The sequence below is a fragment of the Haliotis asinina genome, chromosome 11 (assembly GCF_037392515.1).
Source record: "Haliotis asinina isolate JCU_RB_2024 chromosome 11, JCU_Hal_asi_v2, whole genome shotgun sequence".
Classification (NCBI taxonomy): Eukaryota; Metazoa; Mollusca; class Gastropoda; order Lepetellida; family Haliotidae; genus Haliotis; species Haliotis asinina.
Window position 1 is genome coordinate 4,316,634 of NC_090290.1, and position 16,645 is coordinate 4,333,278.

The window sequence follows — 16,645 nt, forward strand, 5'->3', positions numbered from 1 at the left end:
TATGCGTTTTAGATTCTAATTTAGGAAATAGAACCCGTTTCCCTCTCTATTGCATGCATGTTTTCACTACGATAAGAAGCATTACTGAATTGTGTTAGTTTTATTCCTTTGTGTCCAAAAATAAAAACCAAAAAAAACGTTATTCCGTACTGATGAGGCCACAAGCCTATAGTACATAAAACATTCATACATAAATGTTCTTCCGAGTGATAATGTTTACATTTTCAGATATTATTCTGTTTCTTACATTTCAGTGTTGCATGGTATATAAATATTGATACGTTCCAAAGTATTACACTGTTTGTACATGGCAGTAATGAAATATGTTTAATAGCGTTTGGATATCTGTGAAATGATTTGGTAAATATTTCCTTTGTGTCCTGACGGCCATAATCGCATTTTTATTTACTACACTTCAACTGTTGTTTCTGACTGCATTCCTCTTGACTAATAAGGTTTAGTAGCATAGTCGAAAGCATGGAATCAATTCACACTTTGAAATTGATGGATCACGGCTAAGTGAAATCTAGGATTAGATACAAATGATTTAAAACACTTCAAACGCTTTTATAATTTTAATGTTGTCTATTTGTATGTTACAGTCAGACTGTTTAATCACTCATTTCGTGAGAACTCTTTGTGAGATTAAGCTAATTACGATGTTTTCATAACTATCAGAATACCCCAAACAATATACAAGAAGCTGTATAACAAACGAACAACCATTTCAGTTAGATAGTGTAACACAAAGGGTAAGATTCATGAACTTACTGAGCAAAACCGTATTTTCACGAACTGACTGATAGTTTTAGTCCATTTCAAGACATGACTGATTACACAGTCTGGCTGCTACGTGTACATTTGTTTCAGGAGCGTTCCTGATCCCATACCTTTTATTACTGTTCATTACTGGGTTTCCCACGTTCTTCCTAGAGGCAATTATCTCTCAGTTCTCGGGAAAGGGTGCCAAACAAGTTTGGAGCATGTGTCCTTTATTGCAAGGTAGGCCCTGTATTTTCTATGAATATTACGTGGTGGTCCGTGCTTTACATTGTGAACGTTGCAAAACGTTAGACGACTTTTTGCACATATATTTGATTTAAATCATAACACAAAAGATTGGAAAACATATGCATTCGCTATTACGCCAAATGTAACTTTCTTACTGCGAAAATATCTGTCACTTTCAGAATGTTTACGAACTATGTATTTGAATAAATACTGGTTGATTGGTTGATTAGGATTACAAGTCACAGGGTCTTATCAGTCTGAGAGGAAGAGGTCACACTCCAAATGCCAAGATGAATGTCTAAATAACTCGAAATAACCTTTTCTGCGATCGATCGTAAAATATTTCAGATTTCAAATCCTGTTGGGTGCAGGTGTTCTTGGACCATGTGTCTTATTTATATTCTCTGCACTTATCCCTATTTCGAGTTATTTAATCATTCATCGTTCTCATTTGAACCCAAATGGACTGAACAGGAATGCTGGATTGACGGGTTGCTGCTGACTGTCAGTTCTCCCGATACCATGATAAAGGTATATATGTAAATTGTTTTTCTATCAATTAGGGCTTGGGGTTGGTGCTATGGTGGCTACATGTTCTTACTTGACATTTTACAACCTGTATCTGGCCTGGCCCATCTACTTCATGGTGAAGTCCTGCTCCAGCGTCCTGCCCTGGACAACTTGTGGCAACAGTTGGAACACCGAACTGTGTGTGGAAGACGTGAATACAATCTATGACAGTAACATGACTACAATGGCAAGGAATACATCAAACATAGCCACTACAGCCCAACTCTGGGAAAACGTGACTCTGGCTCATACACCAGCAGAAGAATTTTGGCAGTAAGATACATAGTGTGATGATTCTATTTCTGAAAAGGTCACCCTTCCTTTGTCAAAATATGTCGATGGTGTTTTCCTAAAGAATACATATAGGAACATTCGGTTTCTAATTCTAAAGATGATGTGTCCTCGTATGTGCAATTTTGGGAATATATCTGTTATCAGCAGTAAATGTCACATTGACAAAATCAAGTCTTAAATTGGAAACTGGTAGACATAGCTCCATTCCTGAAAAGTAATGGAGCAAACCGATAATGGAATGACCTCACAAATGTAACCTAAAGATGTCTCATTTGTGTAGAACGCAGTCTGTACATAATCGAATCTGGACCTGGCAATGCAGCGATCAACACCACGCGCATGCATCTGCGTCTTTGAGATACGATGACATGCGTCAACCAAGTTGGTGATCTTGTTACTCGCCACAACAAACACTGATGCTTGCCTTCATACTAAAAAGCAGGTATCACAATCATAGCACCATCTTGGCAATGCTGCAACTGTTATTTCAACTTGTATTTCCTTACACTTGTTTCTACACACATCACACTCGCTCACTCACAATATCCATTCGCTTATCATTTGGAGAACCGCAAGGGTCTCAGAACTTAACATAACACTAACAATTCTGAATACCTGTCCTATGCTACCTGACATTTGCCAGGGGTTTGAGACTAAATCTCACTCACTCATTGTTTAACTTTTAGATACAACGTACTGAGTGTCTCAACTGGCTTGGAGGATGTGGGATCTGTGCAGTGGCACATAGTCGCATGTCTGTTTGGTTCACATGTACTAATATTTCTATGTCTAATTCGTGGAATCAAGTCTGCTGGTAAGGTAATTGATAGTTCTGCATGACTGCAAATGCCCCGATCTATATAACCAATTGCTGGAGTAGTAAGCAAACCTTCCATTTGCCAGCATGAATTTGATTGAAACCCCATCCATATTTTGATGATACTGTTGCAAACAAACATACAGCTTGTGCCCGTTAAGGTCGTGAATTTGTTCGTTAATGTCTATCATCTTTGCTGCTGCCCACTACCAGCTTTGGTAATCTAGGTCACAATACACAGTGTACATATTAATGTACTGTGTATTCCTAACTCAAAGATAATTTCCTCACTCCAGGCTGTGTATGTGACGGCACTTCTTCCGTACATTCTCCTTGTCGCCATCTTCATTCAAGCACTGTTACAACCAGGTGCTGTAGATGGCTTACACTTCTACTTCGTACCGGATTTCAACAAACTGCTCGATATTCAGGTTTGTTATAAACTATTTCGGGAAGCGCTAGGCACTTAGTGACGTCATTAACACTTCGTTATTCGTACCGGGTAGCTTTTAACTGATGAAACTGAAAATGCAGATTCAATCCTTCTCTCACCCAAACAGGCAGATGTATCAGAAACTATGCCAGAATTAATGTTCTTGTAGAGGCGTTCCTACAAATAATACACAATTCAAGAAATATAAACAATGCACACCTTTATGTGTGTAACTATACGTTAACCAGTGTGTATGGGTACATATTTCACACATTTAAAAAAAACGCACTCATGAAGAACAATTTATGGCAAGGCGATATTTACAGCATCGTCTTATTCTTAGGCAAACCTACCGAAAGCAAACCAATAATGGGACAAAAGGCTAAAAGGCTAACCAGGTCCTTATTAAAATGATCTTGAGAATTTTTTCTTTAATAGTAAATTGTATTGTACTGGAAGCAGGAATGATCACAATAACTACAAGCTTGCTGTTCTTCACAGTGAGGTGTTCAAGTCCAGGATCCCAAATTAAAATGTTCGAAACCACAGAGGAAGTGATATCTGAGTCACATGCGGTATTCGAGAACATAATTGCATAACGGACCAACCATTCAATCCCATGTCTATAATACATAAATATATCAGAGAAATGCGGCAATATATAATTGTATTTTTGTCAATTTTGAAGTAGCTTCCGACACAGTGAATAAAAATAAACAACTTTCAGTTCCCCAAAATAATGTCCTTCATGGTAAAATAAACAATAAACACATTTCTTCATAAGATGTACATGTGAAATCTTCTGTCACTTATATTAAACTAACTATGAGGAAAGCAATTAACTCTGCTACAGGTGTCCGTCATGGTTGCATCTCACCCCTATTCTATTAATTATATAACTTGATGAACTTGTTAATTATATCATGAACAGCGGTGCATTTTTAGACGAAGCTGTTAAAGCACTTTCTTGTCTCCTGTTTGACGATGATGTTGCAATATTTGGGGACATTGTCATAAATATACAAAAGAACATTAATATTCTATTCACTATAAGACCAAGGTCGTAGTTTTAAAAAGTGTCATAGTATGAAAACACGAAAAGTGGTAAACTGGTAGTGACATATTTTAAACTGTCAAAGACTATAAATATTTGGGATTACCGTTGCAATGTACAAATACGTTTTCTAAAGCTTGAGATGTCTTGTCCATGTAAACCGAAAGGGCTCTGTCCAATCAAGAAATCTACCTGTGATTCTAAATGCGTCCGTATTGTGATTGCTTAGTTCAAGGGAAAATCTATCCTATCCTATCCTATCCTATCTAGAGGAACAGTGAATAGACACATTTAAAAATGTATATTTCATTCTTTGGACATTCGTCTGACGAATTGGCTCCCGCTCATTCATAGCAGCTATACTAGGTGAGTGAGTGAGTGAGTGAGTGAGTGAGTGACATTGGCAATATGTCAGCCATTTCGTGACTTGAAAGTTATAAATTCAGACACAATTCAATGAGTAAAACCTGTCAACAAAAAGCAATAACATAACTAAATTATCACAGAAAGAAAATTTAAACTTGCATGGAACTGTAAACTTTGACAATAAAACCAGACTGGAAATCACCAACATCTAAAGTAGATCACCATACTAGGAACCACGTGGACTTCGATACCTTTGCCACCTGCATGGATCCTAGCTGGATTTACATCATCGCTTCCGTGCTGACTGGACACAAATATATCCGTACATTAGATGCATATTCTGCATTTTAACAAACAGAGGAAAATTTTAACTGACTTTGAATGTGTTAGGACGTACGTATCCTCTAAACAGGACAACAATTTTTCAGTACCTCAGCCCCCCCCTCGAGGACACAGCCACTAACAATGTTAGTTACTAATTCAAACTTCCAATCATAAAATATTTATCCATTTACAAATCAGTTCACAAATCTAATTATTTTTAAAATGCAATAATTAAACGATTAAAAGATCCTTCATCGTTTGTGATTTATCATCACAAGGGATGCAGAACGGAGGATCTTCACTTTTTAACAGATACCCATGAGTATATCTCATACACCGTTCTATTATGACTCCTCAAATCTGGACTGACAACCCAAGTAGGTGTAGCACATCTGGGGTTTCATTTCCGGTACTTGAGTGTCCGACTTCTGCATCAGATCAGAGAGACAAGACTGAATTGTAGCTTTGTAATCTGAATATGCTACCCTTCGTGAATAAGGGTGATATCCACTGAATGTTAATTTTAAAGTAAAGTAATATCGTATTGGATCCGTTGCTCAGACAGCCTCATTCTCTTTATTCGGAAACCGATCTTATCTATATTTAAACGTTTAGATGATTGTACAGGTGTTAATTGGACCCAGTCAGTGCGAGGTTCAAGCAGTATGTAGCTAATGGAGAATTGTTTTTGAGTGTATACTCAAGCAAAGATGTAAAGACATTATCATTAAGAGTGGTCAGCAACTGTGACTACTTCCAAATATGCACACATACTTACGAGTGTTACTTTCTACCTAAGAACGCTAATTTCTGTGCATATGTGTAGAGCACTGACGGAATGTCGATGAGGAATTCGATGCTGGTTATATTACACAAATGTGCAGAAGTGCAGGATTTGTATTAGCCATGTGTCCCCATTGCCTTAGTTAGACAATGAATATCATTTCCTATTGCAGATGTACGATGCAAATATCTACCATATTAGTTTACTCAAACCCTATTCCTCACAAAATAATAGCTCTTTGAATAGTATTTTTGAGGAGTACAAGGAATAGGCCTAAAAAGACGCAAAGGCAAAAATGATGACAAAATAAGCTGGGGCAAAATCCTACGATTTCTTATTTTATCATTATTCTTTCCTTTGCGTCTTTTGTGGGTCTATTTCCTTTACTACCAAACGTTTAAATGTGTATTGCACAAAGGTAATGCCTGCACATACAATTCATGTGTAAATCAATGTCCAGTCGCTCCGTACTCTATGTTATTAGAAATGTCTATGAAGTGTTGACCCGCATGGCCATCCATACAAAGAGAATCTATCTGTCTGTCTGTCTGTTTGTCTGTCTAACATACATGAACATACATGTAAACGTTATCTAATTTGATATTTGATATTTTTCCCTATACAGAGAATTATAAATCATGCGAATATAATAATTACTTGGAGAATACCTTTCAGCAAATATCTGTTGAGGTAGGTGTGGCTGGAAGCATGTTTGCAAGTGTTCTATTCACTGGGAATTGGCTGTGGGATAATTGGTACCGCTGCAAGCTACAAACAATTCCACGAACAATGTCTCAGGTAAGCACCAATCATACTCGATAATAGAAAATGTATTATGGTGTACTTGATGTTATTTATTCCTAAGCATTATTTATATAATATATATTCCATACTACGAGTGTGTCCGTTTGTATAAAAGAAACGGAAGTGAGTAATTCAAATGCATAATTCCTAAGATGGTTCGGTGCAAGAACAAACGCGCCGACAATATATATAGTATGCATTTGAATTACTCATTTCCATTTCTTTGATACAATCGGAAATGGACACACTCATAGTATGAAGTTCATGTTCAGTAATTTACTCTCTTCATGGTCATGCATGATGTGGGCACATTAGCACGTAGGAAGTTTTCGTTTTGCTTCTGATAAATCTAACAGCTTTCTTGAGGAAAAGCCAGGAAACCGGTGACTACATAAATGTCAGAAATCCACATTTGAATATGTGAAGATATTAGCATTTACATTTACAGAGATAGCCTGATACTGACAATGATCTCAGAAGGAACCAGTATCTTCTCTGGCATGGTGACGTTTGCTACCCTCGGGGTTATGTCACAGAAAACGGGTGTTCCCATCGAAACTGTTGTATCAAGTGGTAGGTTATTTGTAACAGGTGTTGCTGGAAGTACTAATAACATTGTAGTTTTCTTTCCGTCAAGAATTTTGTCAAAATGTAAAAAGCTATTATATATTATTCTCTTGAAACAAGCGACTGCATGTGGACATTTCATCTCTTACTTCTCCAGATGACACCAATTCTTTTTGCGGTAGACACTTAAGGAGCATGTGGTTATCTCCCAAGATTTGAAAGAGTAGAATACATCTCCTCTCAAAAGTAGTTACAACAGAGAAATCTGAACATAGCTTTCACAATCGGTAACAAATATGAAAAAATACTTGAATTGGTTTTTGTTCTTATTTTATGGTTGATCCTATGATAGAGACAAATCTATTATTTCATAAAATGTATTATAAACCAGTATTCTACATTAAAGGTCCAGGTTTGGGATTTGTGACCTACCCAGAAACCCTGGCACAACTTCCTCTTCCTCAGCTGTGGTCTTTCCTGTTCTTTCTGATGCTGCTGACAGTTGGTCTGGATTCACAGGTACTGTGTGCGTGTACTCATGAAAGTTATTAACGCCAGATAACGGTCTGGCGAAAATAACCGACTTACAAACCAGCTTTTCCAAACTAACACTGACATTATAAGAAAACTGTTAAGACGGATAATGTAAAAAATGCCATTGTAAACAGCAATGGTGGTACACTGGACTGATATTTCTTTCAGTTCCTGAGTGTTGAAGTCGTTACTACTGCTTTGGTTGACCAATATCCACAACAGCTGGGCAAGAGGAGGATCCTTGTAACTGGAGGATACTGTCTCATAGCATTCCTTCTTGGACTTATATTCTGCACACAGGTGAATATGCATACAATATATACCGTATCATGGCGGGCCACAACAGATATTGGTTTTGTACTTTGCACCCATCTGTGGAATTGAACCTGGGTATTCGGAGTTACAAAACAGAGTTGCAGTACAATGGCAATATAATGTAAGCATGAGCATTAATTAAGCACCACAAAAATTTATAGATTGTAACAAAATGGGATCAAAACTGAGAAATCAAACAGTTATATCTAAATACACATGCAGGTATGCATCACACACATGTGATGTAATCCACAATCTGAGGACATGGCGCAGGATCCACTGGTCCGATGAAAGCCGTTTTCTTCTTCGTAATGGTATGGGCCATCTCCTATGACTATAGGCTGAATCTTATCACCATTCAAGGGACACTCAATGGTCAAAGATACCAACAGGAAGTACTGGAAGCTTTGTTGTCCCACATTTTGAGAACCACACCTTCACCAGTCGACCAGTGTTTATGGACGATAATGCTAGGTCCCATCCAGAGCTGTTATCGCATACCTGCAGAACAACGCAGCTGGCAGATTACCTTGGCCTGCCAGAAGCCCTGATCTCAACCCAGTTGAACATTTATGGAGCCATCTGGGTCGTCACGTTCAAGTAAGGGATCCACCTGTATAAAATCTATAGGAATTAGCTCAGACTCTTCCTGACGAATGGCAGAGGATTCCGATGATGAGCATTCGGCGTTTGAATTCAAACATGGGGAGGAGGGTTGCAGCAGTTATCCGTGCGAGGGGAGGATACACCAAATATTGATGTGACCATTACCGTTGGCTTGGGATTGAACAGTGAAAGTTGTTTGAGAACTTTGTGTACGTTGGACCACAGACATTTTCTGTGTGACCATAGTTTTGGACATGATTATTGATAACGTTTTTAGTGCCCCCATATGACCGTCATTAAATTACAGCCGAAAGTAGCAGCAGTGTTGGTAGTTGATGGATTGACACTTTAGTTAACGAAATTATAACCATGTGTTTGGTTTCTATATTATGATTGACCAGTGTGTAGTCTTAAACACAATCTTATAGCATGAAAATGGGTGGTGCTAAATTAATGCTCATGTGTATGCATATGCCATAATAACATAACAACTTACGGTATGTGAGTTTACAACTTCTTTAATATTTACAACACTTCATAGGTTGTGCAGTTTCAGCTCCATGTAGATGAGAGATCAGTGAGTGCTTAAGTTTTACGCCGTACTCATCAGTATTCCAACTATATGGCAGAGGTCTGTACATAATCGAGACTGGACCAGACAATCCAGTGATCAACAGCATGACCATCGATCTGCCCAACTGGAAACATATGGCTTGTCTCACCCAAGTCAGCGAGCCTAACCAACCGATCCCCTTAGTCGTCTATTACGACAAGCACAGTCTTCTTTTATGGCAAGCATGGGTTGCTGAAGACCTTTCATACCCCGGATCTTCATGGGTAGATGACGGATCAGACACTTGATGGACATTTAGAAGTTTGAACGCAACATAACAACGCATGGTGTGGATTTACAACACAACTTCTAAATGCCTAATGTGGGAAAGTGAATGTCACATCACTGCAGTTCCATGATTGCTGTGAGTGTGTGAGTTGCGCGGCAATGCATGTCCCCGAAATGATTATAAATCATGTTACCAGCTACATTGTTTATTCAGTGAATATTACATGCACACAAGAGTGTTCACTTGTGTATTTCAGGGAGGGCCGTACATGTTTCAGCTGGTAGACTGGTATGTTGCCTCCCTCGGTCCATTGGTAATATGTACTCTGGGGTGTGTCGCCGTGGCATGGATCTATGGTGCGTATATATCACTACGCAATGTCTCTGTTTCGTCGAAACAGCACAATGTGTTGTTCAAGGAAGGTTAGCCTTTGTCAGTACATCTGTCATACCGTATCTGCCGAAATAAACACATAAACAATCCAAAGGTAAGAAGATACCATACAAAAATTAAAAGATCACATATTAAAGCAAACTACATGAAATAGTTACGCATCAGCACACGACTCGGGAACTTGTGCAGCGTCATTTGGCCGAGGAGTTTATTCCTGTTGTGGAACGGTTCGTACGATATCTATGACTTCACTGGTGGAGATTTTCACCTTTGGTGTCCTAGCTATGGATCACATTCTAATTTCTCCTTGGAGTGTTCCACACCATTATAATTCGACAGTAAGTTATCATCCAAAATTGTGTTCCACAGGTGATATCGCTTGTGTCAGATCAGACGATATCTCCTAGGAGATATCGCTTTCTCAGAAGATTTTGCACAATGCCCTGACAATGCTGTGACGTCATGAACTTGATGATGTCACAATGCAAATCTAATGCTAGTGCTGTGCTCACAGGCAAATTTAGTTTAAAACCGACGGCGTCAGCCGGAGGTTAAAGCGTTAAAATGTGCGTATGTTGAATTCCAAATGTCTCGGAAATTGAACAAACCACACTCTTTATCGATATTGTAAACCAATTTGTTGTGAGAGTGTTTTTTTAAAGAACTGTTTGAATATTCTCGTGACCTTTTTCGCTGTCGCCCCGGCGCTGAAAAACGACACAAGAAGCTAATTGGGCAGGCAAGTTACGTCATGCTCGAAATAAACTTTTAAAAAATACACAAAAACAATGATTTTCTGTCATATTTTTAAGTGAACTTGATGAACAACATAATACATGTATTTATGTCAATCTCAGTTACTGACTTATATCCTGAAAGTACAATAACAATGACAGAACTTCATTTTTTGCTACCCTGTCCACCCCGTTTAAATTTGCGTGGACTGGTCTAATCATGAATAACCGCATGGGTTTGATGTGTCAAGTTAGTCGTAATTTTGATTAACGAAGTTTACATTTATGGTAGAATGGTGTGTGCTCTGAAACCTGAAGAGGGCCTAGATATTGAAACAGTGGCAACGGCACGAGAAGAGGCAGAGGCATTTGTTTGCATTGTTTTTCGCGATCAGACCGCTGCAAAATGGCTGCGTACGAACTCTTCTGTACACTGCAGCATTCGGTGCAATATGGCTTAAACTTTCATCATTTCTATGTCAGGTGAGTTTGCAAATTCCGGCATGGGACAGCTGTTGCGCGATGTCAGTGGTTCGTGTTTGTGTGTGGCAGCTTAGCATTCTTGGATATGTTTTTCATCATTTGTGAAAGCGCACAAATTTTTCTCAACGCACCGTGATGTGTACCAACAGAATCGCAGACATCAATGACGGACTTGGGATGCTGAAAAAACGATTCATCCTTTGGATTCACGTCGGATTTGTAAGATTTAAATGATGAAACCGGACAGTGCACGTCACCAATGGAATAGATCCTTATATTTGGCTTAACGCGATCGGTCAAATTGCCAAGGTGATTTTTTGTGAGTTCCGAGTGTGACATTTCAATATATTCACAACCATCTCATCAATGGAGACCTGAAAAGATGATGAACGAAGTGATGTCTGGTTTTCATGGCCCCGACGGGCGAATCCAAGAGTTATGTCAAACCATACTTTGTTTAATAGGCCGACAGGTGAAGACAAGTCAAAGCTTTCTCGAATTATCGCCAGCTCTGTGTCGGGGATTCAGGCGTGATGTTTCGTTTTATCTAGGCCCGGGTTTTTTTATTCTGACCACAGAAATGAAAACATGGTTTGCACTTTAGAATTCTCTGTCATTCATAATACTGATATGTGATTTTTTGTGAGTTTCGAGTGTGACATTTCAATGTATTCACAACCATCTTCATCAATGGAGACCTCAAAAGATGATGGCCCGGGCGAGCGAATCCAAGAGTTGTGTCAAACCATACTTTGTTTAATAGGCCGACAGGTCTGTCGCGGGGATTGAGGCGTGATGTTTCGTTTTATCTAGGCCCGTTTTTTTTGTTATTCTGACCATACAAATGAAAATATGGTTTGCACTTTAAATATGGTGTCATTCACAATACTGATATCACGTTCAAATGGACGAGAACGCAGATGGCGATTGATGGCCGCTCGCAAGCCAACGAAGGTAGACTTCGAATTGACCATTCTGTAGACCATGACCTTTCCTCACTTCAGCGTAGACTGAACAAAGATAGGTGTTCAGTGCTTAAGCATCAAAATTCTCAAACGTCGGAAGGGTACCCTCTCTCTTGGAGCCACTCTGTGAATAAAGAGAAGGTAAGAATACGAGGTAACAGATATGTTGGAACATAGTGGGTACTGTACATGTTAATCCATGTTACAGTCGAGTTTTGTACAGTATCGTTAAAATGTATGTCAATTCTCATGTTTTTCTAGTGGGGTACATTGTGTGAAAGACGGTTTGTACATTGTGTGCAAGACGGTTTCGAAGTCTACTCAGGGGAGGTAACTGTTTGTTGCTTTCTCTTTGTTTACCAAGTGTCGGAAGGGCGCACTACGAAGACGTTTAACAACCCAGTCTGTATTTCTGCTTGTTATAAAGATCCATCAATGATTTGTTGTAGCTCATTATCCTTGACCGTTGCAACGCAACAGCGGTTGCCACTCTATACAGACGGTACTGATGGACGCTCGCTTGTCGATATTCTGACAACCTTAGCCGAGTTGTCAACCTGATTGGATTCAGGTTCTTGGAGAAAGTCGAAGCCTATTAGCAAGTAAAATATATTGTCTCTAAAAGTTGTAAGAACTTTTGAGCTTTATTTTTTAGTCAATTATTAGAATTTATCATATCAACACTGTCCTTTATATGTATTTTTTGGAATAAATGTGTTTGTTCGACGGAAATTTTATGTCACTTCAATCATTACTGTAAAAAAGCATATAAGCTTTCTGTTAGGTAAACAATCAGATACTGACTTTCATCATTCATGAACTCCTCCAAAAATTCACCATCTCCAAATTGTCATCAAACTAAGGAACCAAGAAAAAAATCAGGATCACATAAATTAGCTTTCATTATGCAAATTCATGCAGCGAAAGTAGTGCTAATGTGTTCATGTGCGGTTATTAGGCCATCATTTTCAGGAATGTCGAATACTATTCGACAAGGGTAATTAACCAATCAGATTGCAGGAAACACTCACTATCGGTTTACAATATTAATTGAAAACTAATTAAGAATAATTTTGGATGATTAATATAATCTCACCCTCGAGTCTACTGATATCATTTATATCAACACTCGTTGATAAAGGTATTTATTACTTTGATATTAGTAGACACTTGGGTGAGATTCTCTGTATAAATGGAACGTTTGGTAAAATGTTGCTTTAATTTAACAAACGTAAGGAGACTTGTCTGGTTCAGCGACAGATATGTAGTTCCCATCAAAATAGTCAAACTCAGTCAAAGTGATATTCATGATATTCAGAGTGCACACCAATTTTTGTTTTCAGATTCTTACCTCTTTCAAAATGAAAAACAAGTTGATGAAACAGAATTTCCATAAAACTTTTTTGATCACTGAGGGTATTTGGTTGATGCTGGTAAAATCAGAAAGAATCGTATAACACATGTTTTACTAATGTTCCATAATTCAGACAGATGGAAATAATTTACACCATTGTGCATCTGTAATGAAGAGTGGAGTAACGGACGACGCACGTTATCGATTTCTCAACGCTTTGCTTTTTCTCGGATACGAAACTAAACAGCGTACCTCCAAGCTGTATTTAGAGTTGCTGATGGTTATGCGGTATGGTTTCCCCAAGCTAAGCCGGTACTGATGACTGGGTGGTACCCCTGGCACATTTAAAGTGAGGGAGGGAGCAAGTATTTAACGTCACATTTGCAAATTTCAGCCACATCGTGACGAGATCATGTTTGATGTGGAAATCGAATATGTGTTTATTATAAAAAAAATTGTTGAAATTAAAACTAACAACACTATTAGGACTAAACAGCATAAAACACGGGCTACACATCACCAACAACTGAGGGTAGATCACCATACTAAGGAGCATTATGTTCTCATAATCCCACCACTAAAGTTTATATATACCTTTGACATTGTTATCGTACTTATCAACTGTGATAATATTTTGACAAAAAAACTGTTCCTTTATGTGGCTAGTATATTATCATTGGATTACCGGAGCCAGATTCGAGTATATGCCAATTAAATAAAGCTGGAATATTCTATCAAATTTGTGTATGAAACAAAAATAACCAAACTGTAGTGAAAATGGTTACATCGTTTCACTCATTAACACTATCATATGTTTCTGCAGGTATAAGGCGGATGAGCAGCGACGCTGAGATGATGCTTGGGAAGCAGCTACCGATGCCTGTCAAGATCCTCTGGGCATTTGTGACACCAACAACTCTAGTAGTATGTACACTGCAGTTCATTGGAGTCACTGTTATTCAAGCTATGGATATATTTCATAATGTACAAAGTCGTTTCCTTCATCTATGTAAAAATGGTAAACACATTTCAGTAAGAAATGCTAGAGATTTGTGGATTGTACGATTCCCAGTATAATTATTGAGATCATGCAAACCGTTAGGATGGAGTTGCCACTGCATGCCACGTTATTTCGTTATACCCATGCTTTATGTTTAGATTGCTTTCATCCTGACTCTTCTCCGCTACCAACCGCCAACCTATGGCAAGTACGAGTATCCCAGCTACGCCTCTACAATCGGCTGGTTCATAGCAGTGCTGCCCCTTCTACCGATACCCATCTATGTGGTCATCACTGTCAGGAAGCACATGGCGACCAATTCTCTGACGGAGGTAAGTTTGAGTCTTTATATTTCACCCTTGAACGGTACCGATGGGGCCTTGTAGGATTGTACCTGTATCGTGTTATTTATGACAACGGTTGTGACAACTGGACCAAAGAATCCTAGATACATATGGGACGTCACAGAAGGAACCATTTGCCAACACAAACTGAATATGCCTCTGAATACTAAACTAGAGTGACAGGAATGCGCAGATGAAAATCAGCGAATGTGGAAGTAATTATTGCAGAATATTTTCTCCACAACTAGTCGAGACATCAGTGCTTATGGAGCACTTACTATTTCGTTTCCTTCGACAGAGTATAAAGATCGCCTCGAGACCTGATGCTGACTGGGGTCCTGCGAACTCAAGAGCGAGGAACTAACAAACAACACGACCACCTTTTAAACCTACGCACAGAGATGTCATCAAAAATATCTTCTAACACCATTATTTTGACAATGATATACGAAACAGTAACCTATATTCAATATTCTTATCAAATTATACAGAAATGCATAAAAATGGATTGACACAATTGTACTAACAAGATATGTATTGTGGTAATTATTGTCTGTTAAAGGTTATCGTACCTTATCTGTTATGTGTCTTACTTACTGCTACTATTTCACACAACAGATATCCATCACATGTATCGCTTTTCAACACAGAAGTGAATCGGCAATCATGTGACTTGATTTCTGACCAGTCACTTGATTGTTTAGTTCAGAAAACAACATACAATTTTAAGTGTAAGAGGTAGGTGCTATTTGTAAACCCGTTCGTAGCCTTAAATGTTTACCGTTATTGAGTCATGACACACGGAATATTCTCCAACATTGACATTTTATTGCCGGATACAGTGCGTTAAAATTTAACGATACATTGGCAATATAGTGCAGCCATATCGTGACGAAATTTAATATATAGTGACGAGAAATGTTGTAGATACACCACATCGACGGACTGTAAAATAACAAGAGTATAACTATAAGAGTTAAGACTAACTAGCATGTATTTTAAAGGCAGAAAACTATTTTAGACCATGCAATGTGAAAATGGGCAATTTTATTGCCACCTGAAGGTGGATCCCCATACTAGGGTCCATGGGGACTTACATTACGTTTGCTACCTGCATGGACCCTAGCCGTATTTACAACATCGCTTCAGCTGCTGACGATTGTGCTGAGTTTACACCAATATTAAAACAACAAATAAACCTCGATCAAAAGTATGGTAGAGCTAAATTGGCTTTGATTTTCAGGGAAATACGTACCCTCTCAGCAGGTCAATAATTTAATAATACTTCAACCCCCTTTGAGGATACCGTCTCGAACAATCTAAGTTACTATTCTAAATAATTAAATGACAACTAATCAAATAAATGAGAACTTATGTTACAAGAAAGATCCTTCATAGTCCGTGATTTAAATTACCTATCCCTTGTGATGGAGTATCCAACACTGTCAAGCAACACATGCCTTTCATCAGGTATACACATGAGTATATCTAGTATGACCAATAAAAAATCGCCGCATGACAACCTCTTCAAATCTAGACTGACAACCCAAGTAAGTATACCTAATGTAGGGCTTTATTGCATGTAATTTATTTATACCCACTTGGGTGTTCCTTCTTTTGCATCATATCAGTGATGCAAGATTTAATTGTAGCTTTATAATGGAATGAGAAGTGGTGTCACAGATTCGTTGCGTGGTGCCTTGGCAGCAAAATCGGCCACTGAGTCAGTGATAGCTTATTTAATAATTTTACAATACTTCAACCCCCTTTGATGGTACAGTCACTAACAATCTCAGTTTCTACTCTAAACTACCAATAATGACATATTTACATATGACTATCTACAAGTCATTTAACAAATCTAATTCTTTTACAAACGCAATAATTAAATGGTAACTGACATTATTTAAAAGAGTGTTTATAGTTGTGATTTAAAATACTTATCCCTTGTGATGGAATATTCAAGACAGTCAAGCAAGACATTCTCGACTGTCTTTCACTCATCACAAGGGAAACAAAACGGATGATCGTCACCCTTTGACAAGTATTCG

The 16,645-nt window shown here is 38.3% G+C and overlaps 1 protein-coding gene across 1 annotated transcript in view; it reads left to right on the top strand.

Moving 5' to 3' along the window:
• The window catches only part of LOC137256197 (sodium-dependent proline transporter-like), a 37,422-nt gene extending 22,389 nt beyond the window's left edge, over window positions 1-15,033 (top strand). The window contains exons 3-14 of the mRNA XM_067793915.1: window positions 871-1,002; window positions 1,575-1,854; window positions 2,562-2,694; window positions 2,989-3,123; window positions 6,348-6,451; window positions 6,906-7,030; window positions 7,431-7,543; window positions 7,727-7,858; window positions 9,578-9,677; window positions 14,074-14,174; window positions 14,409-14,582; window positions 14,893-15,033. Coding sequence (XP_067650016.1) covers window positions 871-1,002; window positions 1,575-1,854; window positions 2,562-2,694; window positions 2,989-3,123; window positions 6,348-6,451; window positions 6,906-7,030; window positions 7,431-7,543; window positions 7,727-7,858; window positions 9,578-9,677; window positions 14,074-14,174; window positions 14,409-14,582; window positions 14,893-14,958 — 1,595 coding nt within the window. The 3' untranslated portion in view covers window positions 14,959-15,033. The remainder of the gene's footprint in view (window positions 1-870; window positions 1,003-1,574; window positions 1,855-2,561; window positions 2,695-2,988; window positions 3,124-6,347; window positions 6,452-6,905; window positions 7,031-7,430; window positions 7,544-7,726; window positions 7,859-9,577; window positions 9,678-14,073; window positions 14,175-14,408; window positions 14,583-14,892) is intronic.
• Window positions 15,034-16,645: the final 1,612 nt, after the last annotated feature.